Source organism: Mustela lutreola, chromosome 11, assembly GCF_030435805.1.
Source record: "Mustela lutreola isolate mMusLut2 chromosome 11, mMusLut2.pri, whole genome shotgun sequence".
Taxonomy (NCBI): Eukaryota; Metazoa; Chordata; class Mammalia; order Carnivora; family Mustelidae; genus Mustela; species Mustela lutreola.
The window spans coordinates 86825093-86841130 of record NC_081300.1 but is presented as its reverse complement, the minus strand read 5'-3'; the positions used below and the strand labels follow the sequence as shown (position 1 = coordinate 86841130).

Genomic DNA, 16038 nt, shown 5'->3' with positions numbered 1-16038 from the left:
CAGGACCCTGAGATCATGACCCGAGCCGAAGGCAGCAGCCCAAACCACTGAGCCACCCAGGCGCCCCGAAAACTACAAATTTTAAGCTTGCTTTTGTTTCCAAACCTCAAGAAAGAATTAAAAAAAAAAAATTCCGGGGCACCTGGGTGGCTCACTGGGTTAAGCCTCTGCCTTCGGCTCAGGTCATGGTCTTAGGGACCAAGGGTCGAGCCCTGCATTAGGCTCTCTGTTCAGCAGGGAGCCTGCTCCCCCCACCCCCCGCTCTGCCTGCCTCCTCTCTGCCTACTTGTGATCTCCCTCTCTGTCAAATAAATATATAAAATCTTTAAAATTAAATAAATAAAAATAAAAATTTTTTAAAAATCCATTTTTATAACAACAACTCTTGGCTCTGTTTCTAATTTTTTTACATCTAAAGGGCTTAATAATTGCCCCATGAACTATCAGAAACGGTTAATATGCTGGCTCTTTTCTTCTTATACTTTTGCCAGAGACTGAAGTTATTCCAACTGTGCCAAACTTCCCTCTCGTTCCTCATCAGACCCTCTGCAACCTTGCTCTTTATGAGGCAGCAACAGAGAACAGAAGCATATTTAAACAAGGTGTAATCGTATTTACGCAGCCCTGGATTTTTTCCTTTGAACCAACAGTTCTTCAAAAAACAGCAAGGAGGGGCGCCTGGGTGGCTCAGTGGGTTAAGCCGCTGCCTTCGGCTCAGGTCATGATCTCAGGGTCCTGGGATCGAGTCCCGAATCAGGCTCTCTGCTCAGCAGGGAGCCTGCTTCCCTCTCTCTCTCTGCCTGCCTCTCCATCTACTTGTGATTTCTGTCAAATAAATACATAAAATCTTAAAAAAAAAAAAAAAAAACCAGCAAGGAGCACTAGTGCACAGCACTCAAAAGCTGACAGGCAGCGAGCCCAGTGGCTGGTCCTCTAGGCCCCACACTGCGCGGCACTGCACGTGGCAGGCAGTGGCAGCACTCCCAGATCACAGGTAAGGAGACAGGTGAGGAGGTTCCTGTACTCTCCCAGGGTCATTCCGGCCACACAACTACCAAGTGGTGGACCTGGAATTGACCAGTGTGTACAGTTAGTCTAGTACCCAGCGTCTCAACACTCTCTGCCACGCTGTTCCTCCGTCATGAGCTGTCACCTTGCAGCCACAAGACACCAACTGGCAGACAGATCTGTTCTCTAAGACCCAAAGGGACTGAGAGATGAACTCATCAGTGGCTCACCTTGGCCAGCAAGAGGCTGAGTGTCTCGAGCAGGGCTGCCTTCACGTTCCAGCTGAACCGGTCCCCCAGGATGCGGATCAGAGGCCCAGTGATGCTGACCACGGAGGGCCTCAGGGCGTCAGCTGAGGTCAGGCGGATCACCAAACCTAAAGCTTTAGCTGCTTCCTCTTTCTGTTCCGGGCTGCCGGTCAGGACACCCTCCCGCAACACTGGAAGGATGGAGGTTACCCCCTGACAAGAGAAGTACATGTGAGAGTCAAATCTCAAAGTCACTGGGCTCAGGTGTCTCCTGTGCAAAGCATGCCCCTCCTGTCAGCCATCCTCTCTGCGACTCCATGAGAGACTTGGTTCAGGTGCCATAGTCCCAGCATGAGAGGGGCTGGGGAATGGCCCTGACTAGGCAGTGATGAGAAGAGCAGAGCTCTGGCACACCCATCACACACAGGTACACGTGCTGTCACCTCTGTGACTCACGTGCTCTGACTGAGGTGGCCTCCCCAGTTTAAACTGAAGGCGGCACGGACGCCGTCCTCCTACTGCCACCATGGGGAAGAAACACACTTCTGGGAAGGGGTCGAACAGCACCCGGCATCAAGGGGGCAGGCAGAGGAAGGCCACATGCCTGCAGCCCACCGCACGGGGCCCTGGCTCACCTTCTTCGGGAGGCAGAAGCCTGGCACATGCTCCCCTTTGCTCTCGTTCCCTATGAGGCGGATTTCTTTGTGCAGTTCTTCAATTAGTGCCAGCTGGTTGCCAGCATCAAGTTTCTGTGGGAAGCCAGGAAAGAGCAGAGAGGATGTCAGGGCTCTAAGTACAGCCCTCCCAAGACAGCTTCAGAATAACACCGCAGGGCGAGGGGCGTGGATGGGAGTGTAAGAAAGTCTGGCCACGCATGGCCAACGCTGCGGCTGCCTAACAGGTACGTCGTGGGCTATTTTAAGGGTCTAGTCTTCCGGGCGTCTGGACTGGTCTATACTCAAAAGCCGGCTCTGCAGTCTGCAGCCCCCTCACCTTGGTGATGGCATTCAGGGCATCCCAGCTCTCCTCCAGAACCACCGGACTGGAGTCGTTGAAGAGGCGGATCAGGCCAGAGACCAGGCTCCGCAGGTGGCTGGTGTAGTCAGCCTTCGAGCGCGAACAGTAAATGTTGAGGATGATGGCAGCGGCCTGCCTCATGCCCACCTCGGGGCTTCGGGTGGCTTCCAGCAGATCTTCAATGATGATCCGGTGCCCAGTGTCATCCTCTACGGAGAGGATCACGGCCTGACAGTTGGCCATCTCCTGAAACCACAGGGGACGCCCAGGCTGAGCACAGCTCCTCTGGGGCAGGCCAGGATGGCTGGAAGAAGGCTGCCAGGGGTCAACGTGCCGCTCACCAGCTGCTCGTCCGGAGTCCCAAGCTTCTCCTTCAGGGCCAACATGACCGCCGGGAGGATCACTCCAAGGTGACGAGTCAAGGCATCACCGGCCACAGACGAAAGGAAAGCCAGCACGCGGGTGTTGACAGGTGGAGTCGTCAGCTGCAGAACGATGAACCTCAGTTCAGTGACCACTGCGCCAGGCTCCGGGAGATCCTATCGCTGCTGTTCCAAGCACAGTGTCTGCTCTGGGGCCCCCTGCTCCCACCACCAGCCTCCCCCAGCTTCCGAGCTCGGAAAAGGTCTCCAGAGCAGGCTGAGGAATGATCACGTGGCTGAGGTTCCTGGGCCAGAGGGGCCTGGCCACAGGCAGGATTTACCTTGGGCACGAGGTAAGGGAGCACCACACGACTCTTGATGGCCATAACCTGCTTCAGACCATCCAGGGCAAATTCTGACACTTCCTCATCATCCTGCAGGAGGGCATCGGGGCAACGCTGAGCAGCTGGCTCCGGGCCCCACCTCAGCTGTCTAGACCAACCACCGCCAACCTGCTTCACCACTTTCCTCCCTCCCCTCCCAGTGCACCCACACTTACTGACTGTCGGAGAAGCACAGAGCCAAATCTGAGCCTGCCACACCCACTCCCTCGGGGGCCCATACTGCGGCTGCTTTGGCAGAATGAGCCCCCCGCGTTTTGCTTCCACAAAGACAGTAAAAGCCCAACTGGTAGGTGCGTGGCAGATCCACTCACCAGCTGCTTCAGTAAAAACGGGAGAATGTCCTCCAGAGCCTGGTGGCCAATGGTGGCGTGCAGCTGCTCAAAGGTCTTGGCTGCGGCTTCTCTGACCTCCTCCAGCGGGTCACACAGAGCCTTCCTCGCCGTGGGTACGAGGGACTCGGAGAAGTACAGCACCTGCAACAGCACCCGCGCCATGTATCTGAGGCAGCAGAAGCAGCGAAGGGGCGGAAGCCAGCGAAGTGGGGGGGTGGACGAGGACCCCCGGCCCAGCCAGGCCACCACCTCCAAACCCCCTTGGCTTGACTTTTAACTTAGCGACTCTGTGAAAATGAGCAAGTATCAAACAACAGAGGGGATATGCAGCCTACAACTGAGGAGCCTCATTTTTTAGGTGAGTTCTCCAGATACTCTCCATCTACCATAGGAGCTCCTTCCCACAGCAAGGCTCTGCACGACGTGACCCCTCTCCCCCAATTCCCTCCACTCATCCTCTTGGAAATCTCCAAGTGTTTCATGACGCAAAACACTCGTTCCTCGGTGACATCTTAGGGCTTACCTCGGGGCTAATGACAGCTCTGCTCCCTTTGGAACTAGTCCTCCCCCTGCCCACCGGAGGCAAAGCCCACTATGAATCAGGACCACTGGCAGCAAGGTCTCAGCCTTTGGGGGAACTCAGTAACTATTCAGTGAATCACAGCTCTAGTTGGGGACTTTTGTATTTTTTGCCAAAAGCAAACATAAACCCCCAAATGTAATACTTATACTGATAACACACTGATACGGGGGAAGTCACCAGGAACTCAGAGGAGGATGCTCACTCAGGCTAAGCAACTGGCCATGTGCTTACAATTTTGACCAGTCAGCCACTTCCTGGCTTTTATGCCAACTGAGAGCCCTATGCCAGCTCCATCATTTCCCAGGGGTGTTCCAAGGATCACCTTCAGAAAGTAAGTTCAGGGCAAGGATCGCCAGCCCCCTGAACGTGGCTGCTGTGAGATAGTATCACTGCTGGAAATGACGCACTTCCGCCCACTGGGTACTTACACTCATCTGCTCCACTCCTCATAAGAGTGCGGGCAGCCTTCCCGCTCCTACAGCCCCAGCACAAGCGTGTGTGCACAGGCTCCCTTCCTTGCCAAGGACACTATACATTTTAACTGAACTTTAGGGATTAATCAGGAGTGGCCTCAGAAGCAGTGAGAAAAAGATCATCTCCAATTTCCATAGGCCACGCAAGGCCTCCACGTTGCTTCATTCTTAGCCTGGGAAACCGACAAGGAAACTCCAGTCCAGCCCTGCTGCCAGCAACACCCTCCAGAGTGAGGCCTGCAGCATGTCCCCGAGGATGAAGTGTCCCTAGCTTCTCCCCTAATCTGCCCCCAGCCTTGCACGTCAGGTCACTTCTGGGGCCCTTAGAAAACACTCACAGCGTCCCGACTGGTGGACTTCATGATCTCGCTCAGCCCAATGCACACGCCCTGCCTCTCGTCGCTCTTTTGAGACCTCAGGCCTTCCTCCAGGATGGGGATGATCTCGGGCAGGATTTTCTCCCCTAACTTCCGGACGAGGTCGCCCAATGTCCTTGCTGCAATCTGTCAACAGAGATCAAGCCAGGACATCAATGTGGGCAAACCCCAGGGTACCCGGAAAGCAGCTCCAGAGTGAGGGTCCTGGAACCTCCTGCACTTGATCCAAGTCACTGACTGAACTTCTCCAAATGCTCTTAGCCCTTAAGAGCCACCCCGGGGCTTGTAAAACACACAAAAATACAATTACTTCTTTGTGTCATACACACCTAGGCAATCTAAAGCAAGAGCTAGCACCTTATATATGAACAGGAAACTCAGCACAGGATGCCTGGACAGGAGCCAGTTTCCCTGAATTGATAACCAGAGCCTAGAAGTCACTTAACCGGGCACTGTTGCCCAAGGGGAGCTGAACTGGGCACAAATGCTTTTAAGGAAAAAAACCCACCTTCCCTGAGGCCTCATGCAAACCCTTCTTTAGAGCCAAATATGCAGTTTGCTTGCCAGGGATGGGAACTGGGAGTGGGCCAAAGGGGGCTGGCAGAAGCAATCATGAGTCCGGGCTGGGCCCGTCATCCCACCCATGGAACCACCTGGCCTTGCAGACCCAGCAGCCCCGCCCAGCCTCTACTGCTGGCTTCATCCTGCCCATGCATCTAAAGCCCTCTTTCCCTAGTGTGGAATAGGCTTTCATCACTACCTCGCCCCGTTAGTGCTGACCCATCTTCTGACCTCAAGCATCATTTCTTCTGAGCAGCTTCCCCTGCCCCTCCCAGCCGGTCAAAGGCCCATTACCTGCATCTGCGGGGCCCATGCAGCATTTACTACAGCTGCGTTTACATCTGTGTGATGGATGATCTGAAAAACACCCATCTCCTCTAGCTCACAAGGATGAGGGTAAGGCTGCCTTTCCTCCCCATTATATCCCCAGGTTTTAGGCCCTACTTAGCACATAGTAGATGGTAATAAATCTTTGCTGTGGGAAAATAAAAGAAAACCTCCTTTAGAATGGAGTCAGGAGGGGTGTCAAGGTGGTGCAGTCTGTTAGGCAACTGACTCTTGGTTTTGGTTCAGGTGCTGATCTCAGGGTCGTGAGATGGAACCCCCAGCTACCTCCACACTGAGTGCAAAGTCTGCTAAAGTTTCTCTCTCCCTCTCCTTCACACACCCCCATGCACTTGTGTGTGTGCACTCTCTCTCAAATAAATAAATAAAACTTAACCAAAAAAAAAAAAAAAAAAACCACAAAAAACAAAAAACAAACATATATACAGGAGGCCAGAACAGGGCACTCCCACACCCTACCACTCTTCATCAACTGCAGACTCAGAGGAAAAGATGAACCTTGCAGACGGAACAGGAAGAAACATATTTTACTGGCCCAGCAGGATGAAGATAGATTTTCTCCTGCCCCAGCAACAGCCCAGCCAATGACAGACCATTACAACTCAGTCACTGAACAGCCACTATCCTTCAAACTCCCAGTTACCTCCAACAGACCTTTTGTTTACAACAGCCCTCCTGAAGGCCCCCTTCCCTCTATAAAAGAATGTTCCACTCCTTTGTTCCCCGCAGTTGCCTATAGTTTTGTCACGGCTTACGTGTCCCAGCCTGCAATTTTCTGCTATTCCTGAATAAATCCACCTTGCAGGCAAAATATCTGACTGTTTTCTTTCTAAGGATAACCACTGAATGACTATGTAAATAAATAAATATTCTCCTCTTAGACAGGGGGCCCTACGCATCCCAGCCTCTGATGCTGGGTCAGAAGCAAGGTCCAGAAACTCACGGTTCTCTTATCTGCACACGTGCTGGCCAAGAAACCCAGCAGCAGCCCAAAGAGAGTGGGCAGGATCTCACGCAAGGTGCGGGGGGTATTAGAGACCACAATCTTCCAGACATGCAAAGATGCCTGCCGCACAACCAGCTGGGTGTCTGAGCGGCCCATGTACAGCCCTGCCAACACTCGGTTCCGCCGGTCTACGCCCAGGGCAGTGATGATAGCCTGCAGCAGGGGAAAGAAGGGAGAACACGGGGTGGTGAAGCCTCCACAGCACGAGTGCCGGGGCACATGCCTCCCAGCAGCAAGGACAGGAAACCAACTCAAGGCACGCACCTTATTGGACTGCGCAGTTCCAAAGTTATCATCTTCGGAGGCAGTTTCTGTGGTCATCTTCCCAGTGACCCCGGAGATGTGGAACAGGAGATCCCCAAGCAGCTGAACAGAGCTGAACCTGAGGAGGATGCCAAAAACAGAGTCGCAAAGCTGCAAGGGGCGGTCTCGGGGCCCAAGCAAGCACTGGGCACGAAAGACGCTGTAAGGAAGTGTACCCAAGATATTCACGGTGGTTATTGTGGAATGAGTAAAGGTACAGGCGATCTTCATTTCTTCACACTGCCCCCTGTTACCTTGTTCTCACGTTTCCTATTAATGAACATGCATTATTTTAGTAATGGGAAAAATCAGCATTTTAAAAAAAACCATATATGAACATTTCTATAAGTAAGGAAGAAGAGGGAGAGTAAAGAGGCATTAACAGGGAACCAAGACTGCTGACCATCAGAACTGGACACATAAAGAGAGGCCTAGAAGGACAAAGTTTATTTCTCTTCAAATGATTTCAGGTTTCTTATTTTAAATGACTGCAAAAATCAAAAAACAAAGATTCAAAAAACACAGAAAAACACAAAGAAAGTGAGTGTAAACAATCAGCCCAACTCCCAAGACCAAGGCAGCCTCCCTGATACTCTGGTGACACTCCGCACACACGGCCATCAACAGGCACACAAGCACTCCCACCCGATGTGGGAAGCTGGCCGGCATCATTCCATCAGCACCGGGTGAGGCATCTTCCGGGTCAGCTAATGTAGTCCCCTCACGCCATTTTCTGTAATAGCTGAATAAAACCTCACCATAGGGACAGGCTGGCTTTGTTAAAAATCAATTTCCAATTTTTTGAATGATGACACACACTGCAACAAACATCCTTGACATGTCTTTTTAAGTGCTTGACCAAATTTGTCCTTGGAATCAATGCCCAGAAGTCGAATGTCCATATTAAAAAGCATTCATGTTTAAAATTCTAATATAAACTGAAGGACTACATAAAGCAAACTTTTCAAGAGAATCAGGACAGACGCTGCTACGTAAAGGTTAAGAGCATTGAGAGACTTCTTGGCCGCATTCTACTTCTCATTTCTCAGAGTTCCCCAAACTCAAAGCCACTGGGTCTTTCCACCCAAGTTCTCACCTTATTCTCCAGAGATCATCGAAGAGGCCTTGCTCCAGCTGGGGCAGCAGCAGGGCGATGGCCGTCTCGGCATACATGGAGATGACCCGCTGGCCCGCACGCAGAGCAGTGTCACGCACAAACTCGTTCTCATCAGCGAGAGCCTGCACACAGAGGCTGGGTCACCCAGGGCTGCTGGCCCCAAGGCACCAGACCCAAAGGAAATGGGACCCCCTAAACAGCAGGATGAGGATTCTTGCCACCCAGTCCCCGCTGGCAGAGAGCCCTGCCTCCAAAGACAGCACGTGCATCCTCCCCTCCCCCACTCCCTAAATGCTACCCTCAGCCTGGTCTCTGGTGCTTACTTTGAGGACACAGGGGATGATGGGCCCCACATAAGGAGTGAACTTGTCCCCGAAGGTGATGGGCAGGTAGTTGAACATCATAATATAGCCGTCTCGGACGTGGGGTGCAATGTCCACTTTGCTGGCTGTAGCTACGATTTCTGGCATCAGCTTCTCCAACTTCTCCACCCCCAAGCCAGCCATGACCTCGGCCAACCCTGCAACAAAAGGATAGAATGAACCCCCTGGATCAGAAGGCCCCCAGACAGCATTCCTGGTCTGGTCCCTGGGCCTGCTGGGTCCTCACCTTGCGCAGCCCCCGAGCGATCCACGGAGCTCTGCTCATAGGTCAGTGTCTCCATCAGCCACGGCAGCAAGTCCTCAAAGCACGACTCCCCCATGCCCTTCACCATGGCCCCTAGAGCCTTTGCAGACACTGTTCGCACCTGTCAGGGAACCGAGAGCCAGGATGGGAGGAGTGGCAGGATCTCAAAACTAGGTGCTCATGCGGGAGCAGGAAGAGGACCCTAGGGTCCCCTTTCTTCTCCTGGACAGACGCAAAAGCATCTTACAAGGAATTCTCAGGAACCAATCTTCTGAAGCATGTACTAAAATAATGAGTTCCTGCCCCCTTTCTCCTCCCAGGCTCACCTCAGGTACAGGGTCCAGAAGAGAGGCTTTCAGGCCAGGCGTCACGCTTGGCAGGTAAGGAGCCAAGTCCTGCAACAACACAAAAGGTGACTTGGGTGGAGGCCCAGCTCCTGCTTCCTCCGGACTGGTTCTGCCATGGATCCTGACCTCACCATTCTGCTGACAAGGAGAGCTCAGCAGGGCTGCTCACAGAGCCAGCAGGGAAGGGCACCTGGCCAGGAACCCCCATGACTGGCTCCCTGGAGACCGTGGGTGACTGCTGGGAAACCTACAAGGGCCTGGAGGCCCACCCTCAACAGGTCGAAAGAACTGTTCAATGCTAGAGTTCAATGCTCTTCCTCCCCTTGCCCTTGTCCCAGGACCAAGGCCTGTCCAGCCTCTGGAATCTAGGAAATTATTTCTGGTTATTTCTTTTCAGAACAATATCATCATCTTCCCATTCTTCCCTCTAAAAGGTTTATTATGTCTCTTGGGATAGCATTCAGCTTTAAGACACAGTTTTAAATATAGAAAAAGCCTTATGTTCACTGCAACATCATTTAAAATAGCAGAAAACCTTGGACAGTACAGGACCGGTAACAGGATTATATAAGTTATGGTATATAAACTTGTTGAAATATGAAAGAACTATTAAACACCAGTTTTGTGAACAGCTCACTGTAACTTAAAAATAAGCTGATGTTCAGGAATAGAATTTCATAAATGCAAAAAAAACATTAGTGATAATTAACTGTTTTAATGTTGGAGGGTGGTGGGTAAGATTAGCTGTTCCACCAATTTTCTCATTTCCTAAATTCTCGAGGATCGACATGATTTGCCTGCTCTATCTCTTCTGCCCAGAGCTTCAGCAAGCAAAGCATGGCTGTAGGAGACCATGAGCTCGCACATGCAAGCCCCGGGGAGTACGTAAACAAACCAAGTAAATCTCCCAAACAAGGCTAATTTCCTCTAATTTGTAGGCTTACAGAAGCAAATGCTTGTGACAAGAGAACTACAAGCAGTCAAAACAGCAGCCACATTGCCAAGACAGGGCAAGGCGGAGCCTTTCCTCCCCTCAGTCTGTGAGGGGGCCCAGGCAAGGCCTCATCAGGGGGCTGAGCTAATAGGAACTTGAACCACTGTGCTCTGCCAGATGCCCAGAAAGCCTAGGTCTCTACCCTCCACCCCAAACTGGTCTTCTTCCCCTAAACATAAGCAGGGATCAAAAGCCCACAGCCATCCTGTGTCTACTGTGCGCAGGACTCTACGCCCTAAACCAGGATCTACTGGTCTGTCCTACACCAGCCCCAGTTGGGCTGCTACCTTCTGGTCTGTCAGGGAGTACATGTTGCCAATAATCTGGGCTGCCATCTTCCGAGTGTCCGTGGAACGGTCCTGGAAGGCTCTCTGAACAATGGGCATGATGAGGGCCAGGGACGGAGCATCAATGAAGTGGACAAACTTGGTATCCAGCAGGGTCTGCAAGCACTTCTGGGTCTTCCTGGAGGGGTCCGTCAGGGCATCCAGCAGGACTGGGGCAATGGCTGCGTGTCCAAACAAGAAAAAGGCTAGTTCACACGAGTCTCAGGCATGGTAAAGCCTCTGGGTCCCCTTAGAACTACCAGGGGACACAAGAAAAGGGAGTCCAGGGAGACTCTCCTCGGAGCCCACAAGTCACCGGCTATGGAAACCAGCTGCTTGAGAAGAGCAATCGTTGCTCCGCAAGGAAGAAGGTGGCAGCCATCACCCCTTTGCACAGCACAGCCTGACGTGGCAGGACAACAGGGGGCGACCTTCCATGGGCACTGAGGGGCAGCCGCAGGGCTGAGCGTTCATGTGAGCACTGCTTGGGCCCTGTCTGCCTCCTTATTGAAGCAATAGCCCAGGGTGGTTTTGCAAAACAACTGCCATGAGGCGCCAAAGGCCACTGAGCTGGTAATGAGGCACACCATGCTCCGAGTTCAGGCCCGACAGAGCAAGCTGTCCGCGTCAGCTACTTCAGCCCAGCAAGAGGACTGCCAAGAGAAACACCTGGCTTCTCTCTTCCACAAGCCCAGGGAGTTCAGCCACTCGAAAGATCCATGCTGCTCAACAATTTAAAATTGAAACAAAAAGCAAACCAAAAAAAAAAAAAAAAAAAAACTAATAACCCAAGTAAAAAAAATGGGACAGAAGATTTTGACAGTTCTCCAAAGATGTGCAAATGGCCAATAAGCCCATGAAGACTTTAAACATCGTTAGTCATTAGGGAAATGCAAACCAAAACGACAAGGAGATGCCACTTCACACGGGAGGGGCTGTAACCAAAAAGACAGACAGTAACAGTGTCAGCAGCGGGAACTCTCACGCTGCTGCTGGGAATGCCAAATGACCCAGCTACTTTGGCAAACAGTCTAGCAGTGCCTCAGAAAGACAGTTACCATACCATGACCCAGCAATTTCCTTTCCCAGGGATCTAACCAGGACACCTGAACACGCCTACAAAGAAAACCACCTTGTACACAAATGTGCATAGTAGCATTATTCTCAACAGCCAGTATGCAGGAACAGCCCAAATGTTCATCAACAGATGACCTGGCAAACAAAATGTAGTCTAGCCATACGATGGATTATTGGGCCATAAAAAGAAACAGAGCACACTGACCCATGCTACAGTATGAACCTTGAGAGCATGAAGCTAGCCACAAATGATCCCTCCCCAACAGGCAAGCCCGAAGAAACAGAAGCAGAGTAGTGTCTGTCAAGGCCCAAAGGTAGGAAAGGAAATGAAGAGTGAATGCTAACGGGTGGGGGGGAATGTCCTGGAACTAGACAGTGATGTTTATGTAATTTTGTGAATATACAAAAAATAGCCCAAAAAACCAAAAAATACTTAATTTTAAGTGATTTTAACATTATGCAAATCAAATCTCAATTTAAAAAAAAAAAAAAAAAAGACCCACCCACGCTGGATTCCCAAAAACAAAAGTACCTCCCTTCATCTGATAGAGACTGAGAATGCTCCCAGCCCTAGGAATCCCCAGGGCTGCTAGACACTGTGAAAAAAAAATAAGACCCAAGGATAACTGCTCTCCCCTTGAAAAACAAAAATACACAAATAAGAAACATTGTTTTCTGAATGAGAAAAAAGTCTTGTAACACTCTGGCTGAACAACACTGAACAAGTACCTATGTTCCACAACAAAGCTTAACATTTAACGCCTTGGGTGGCGTGGCTGCTCGGTTTTGTTTCTAGAAATCAACCTCCTGCCATCACTCCATCAAGAACCACACTAAAGAGCACAATCAAGCGGGATAACTGTTCCCTAAGCTTTCCCTCTATCACGTCTTCTGGAATGAGACAGAATAGGAAGTTCCCAAAGAATGTATGACGCTGATGTGGGCCAGAGTGTGTCATTCAATTCTGTTGACCTTGGGGCTCAGCTTAGAGCACAGGGCTCTCTTAGAGTCAGTCTGCTTCTGACTCAGTTTCCCTCTCTCTGCAGTCAATGAGGACTGCTCAAACCAGTGGCAAAACTGACTGCTTCCAAACTACTTCCCGCTAATTATCCTAGAAAAAGCGCTTTCCAGAATTTAGATATTTCAACGTGAATATATCTGTCCTCAGGGACGAAAGTCTTTGTTCCATGCACGTTCCCCGCAGTGTCCAGGGATGGGAGGAGGAGCCAGGGCCATGGGAGAAGTGTACCCAGGATCTCTGGATTCCTGATGACGGAGCCGATCTGCCTCAGCGCCTGCTGCCCAGCCTTCTGCACTTTGACGTGGGAGTCGGTGAGCACCTCCGTAAGCTTGGGCACGATGTTGGGAAGGCAGGATGACAGCTGCTTGGGAGCACAGTATGCCATTGCCCCGAGCAGCTCCACCGACCCTGCAGACAGCAAACACAGGCCCAGCATGGAGTCACTGAGCACAGGCCAGGGAGCCACTCGTGCCCGCTGTCCGGGCAAGGGACAACCAGCCTGCCTCTCTGCAGACTGTGCTAAAGTGGTCCCCAGGAAGAGGATGGGGGTGGGGGGGCTCTAGCAGAGTGAGAACAGTACTCTTGAGGCCTGCTGAGCCATGGCATTCTAGGGGTGATACAAGGTGGTGTAGAGAAAACAGGCAAGACCAGGATGGGGAAGACCTGGTTGAGCCCTGGCAGTGACCCAAGGCCAATTCATTGAATTTCTCTGCCCTAGTTTCTTTATCCATATATGAAGAAACTTGTATCTGTGATTTCTCAAACCACAGGGTAGAACCTGAAGGACTGAGGGGGACGGAGGTCCTTCGAGGGCACCAGGTCTTGACCCTGCTCAAACCAGAACAGCTCTGCTTGAATCTGTTTTGCATATTAGGATGCCAGAGAATATTTTATTTTTAAAAAAGGGCTTAATGGGAGGGGAAAAAAGTTTTAAAGTCATAGAAGTTGCCACAAACTAACTTTAAAGCTCTGGGGCTTCCTCACTGATGGTTATGACTCCCGCCAGAGGCCTGTTCTTTGCACGAAAACACACAAATGACTGAAGGACTGAGCTGCCTGATGGCTCTGAGGGGCTTGTCCTTGTCCATGGGCTGGGAAGCACACACACATGGGACAAGATCCCTGGATGGCTCCCTGGGTCCCTGCAAGGGCCTCCTTCAGAAAAGGAGGCTGGGACAGAGACACTGAAGGGAGCAGTCTCACCAGCTTTGGTCCTCCAGGATTCCTCCTCCAGGGCAGCCAGCAAGGAGGGGAGCACCAGCTTCACCCCGTGAGCACTCAGGTTGCTCATCACAGCCTTGGCACAATCATCTGCAGCCTCAAGGGAGGAGAAAAGGCGTTCAGGGGCCTCCTTGTCCAAGCAAGGCCTGATGCTAGTCCGAAAGTTCTTCCTGGCAACCAACACTTACTGGGGGGTCTCCTGTGTCAGACCCTGTGCCAGGGCCTACAGACACAGCTGAGGAGAGCTTCTCTCAGAGAGTTGCAAATGCTTTACTGGGAATCAGAGGAGTCCGTCCCAGTACCCAGTGTCAAGGTACAGGCAGGGGGGTTCCAGCAGGGGATCCTTCCACCCCTTCAGCCCCCGGAGCCGAGATGCACGGCCAGGGGCAGCCTCAGCTGGCGGCGAGCCCACGTGCAGCCTCAGGACTTACCTCACGCACATACTGGTTCCCATCCCCAAAGCACAGCAGCAGATGGGGCAGCACGTGAACCACATACGGCTCGAAGAGCTTCCCCAGCATGGTGCAGAGCATCTCGAAGGCAAAGAGGGCTCCTGGAGGAGAAGGCGGGACAGCTGGGAAGACTGTGCCCTGGAGGCAGCCACAGGATCACCTCCCTGGCATCGCCTCAGCCTCTGGAAACACTCAAGGCCATTGTGGGACTACGGTGGCTGCCCCATGAGGGAGCAGCACCCTCTACTTCCCTGACAGCGCAGATATGGCTGAGCAGAAAGGAGGAGAGAACAGGGCAGTGATTGTCACTTCCGGGCACTAACAGCTAGTGAGGCCAATTCTCTCTCAGCTGACAGTCTCTACACTGAGTGAGAAAAGAGAATGAGCAGGCCACACCAGCAAGGACAGGATGGGATGCGTTTACCCAATCTGCTCCCTCCACCGCACACACATAAACACCCGGCCTTCATCGGGGAAGGAAAGGCCCGATTCCTTCCTCCGGCAGCTGTGGGGACCAACTTCCCACCCCAGGTAGCCCCAAGCTCAGACACTCACCCTCTCGCCGGCGGAAGTTCTTCTTGTCCTGGATGGCGTCGGTCAGCGCAGCCATCATCTCCTGCTGCTTTAGCGAGAGGATGCCCAGGCCCTTCACCAGGCCTGCCAGCCCATAGGCGGCCCCTTTGCGCTCTGCGTACTTGTCTGACTCCAGCAGCTGCTGCATCAGCCTCTGGATCATCCCCCCCGCGTCCTCTTTGATGGCTGGTACAAGAGGTGGCAAGCAGCTGGCCACGGATTCCTGGACCTGCAGGAGAGGCCTGCCTTGTCGGTGCCGTGGCTCACCCACTGCCAGTTCCTGGAGGGTTGCCACAGCCATCCGCAGCACCTCACCGCCGATGTCCCCCAGCCCCATCCCAGCCACAGCCTGTCAGATCGCACAGAGCATCAGATAAGCGAACAGTGTTACATGTCCATGGATGACACAGGCTCTGTCAGGGTGCACACTGCATCTGTGAGTACTGGTCAGGTGAGAGAAGCGCCAGGAAGACCCACTCACATAGAAAGATCTAAAGAGAAGTGCGTTACTGTGCCTTCTTAAAAATGGCCCAAGTAGGGGTGCCTGGGTGGTTCAGTGGGTTAAGCCTCTGCCTTCAGCTCAGGTCATGATCTCATGGTCGTGGGATCGAGGCCTGCATCAGGCTCTCTGCTCAGTGGGGAGCCTGCTTCCTCCTCTCTCTCTCTGCCTGCCTCTCTGCCTACTTGTGATCTCTGTCTGTCAAATAAATAAATAAAATGTTTAAAAAGAAAAAAAAAAATGGCCCAAGTATCTCAGTTTTCTAACCTGTCAGAGGCACAGGGAATTTAGCCTTGCCTTACAGGGCCAGGCCCAAACCGAGTAGCTCTGCCTTCTAGTCGCAGCTCATGAAGCCTAATGAGAAAGTACAGCAACAGCTTTCAAAATTTGATCCGTTGGGGCACCTGAGTGGCTCAGTGGGTTAAGCCGCTGCCTTCGGCTCAGGTCATGATCTCAGGGTCCTGGGATCAAGTCCTGCATCGGGCTCTCTGCTTGGCAGGGAGCCTGCTTCCTCCTCTCTCTCTCTCTGCCTGCCTCTCCATCTACTTGTGATTTCTCTCTGTCAAATAAATAAATAAAATCTTTAAAAAAAACAATTTTTGATCAGTTTTGTAAACCTGCATTTGACATATTCTAGGTGATCCAAAATGCAAGTCACTTTGGGAGGGGAAAAGGGTGAAGTATGTATGTTTTTCCAAAAAGAAAACAACAATCCTTACACCATGGCTTGGAGACTGCAGTAAACGGAGTGTGTAAGGAATGCAA

The 16038-nt window shown here is 52.0% G+C and overlaps 1 protein-coding gene across 1 annotated transcript in view; it reads right to left on the bottom strand.

The window, feature by feature from the left end:
• Positions 1-16038, bottom strand: part of GCN1 (GCN1 activator of EIF2AK4) — a 60780-nt gene that overhangs the window by 8632 nt on the left and 36110 nt on the right. Inside the window, exons 34-51 of the mRNA XM_059139506.1 lie at positions 14757-15003; positions 14181-14302; positions 13732-13846; positions 12757-12936; positions 10392-10612; positions 9090-9158; positions 8746-8884; positions 8460-8656; positions 8116-8258; positions 6981-7098; positions 6654-6869; positions 4766-4930; positions 3351-3512; positions 2977-3069; positions 2615-2758; positions 2250-2519; positions 1892-2005; positions 1239-1469 (exon numbers count right to left, since the gene is read on the bottom strand). Coding sequence (XP_058995489.1) covers positions 1239-1469; positions 1892-2005; positions 2250-2519; positions 2615-2758; positions 2977-3069; positions 3351-3512; positions 4766-4930; positions 6654-6869; positions 6981-7098; positions 8116-8258; positions 8460-8656; positions 8746-8884; positions 9090-9158; positions 10392-10612; positions 12757-12936; positions 13732-13846; positions 14181-14302; positions 14757-15003 — 2946 coding nt within the window. The remainder of the gene's footprint in view (positions 1-1238; positions 1470-1891; positions 2006-2249; positions 2520-2614; positions 2759-2976; positions 3070-3350; positions 3513-4765; positions 4931-6653; positions 6870-6980; positions 7099-8115; positions 8259-8459; positions 8657-8745; positions 8885-9089; positions 9159-10391; positions 10613-12756; positions 12937-13731; positions 13847-14180; positions 14303-14756; positions 15004-16038) is intronic.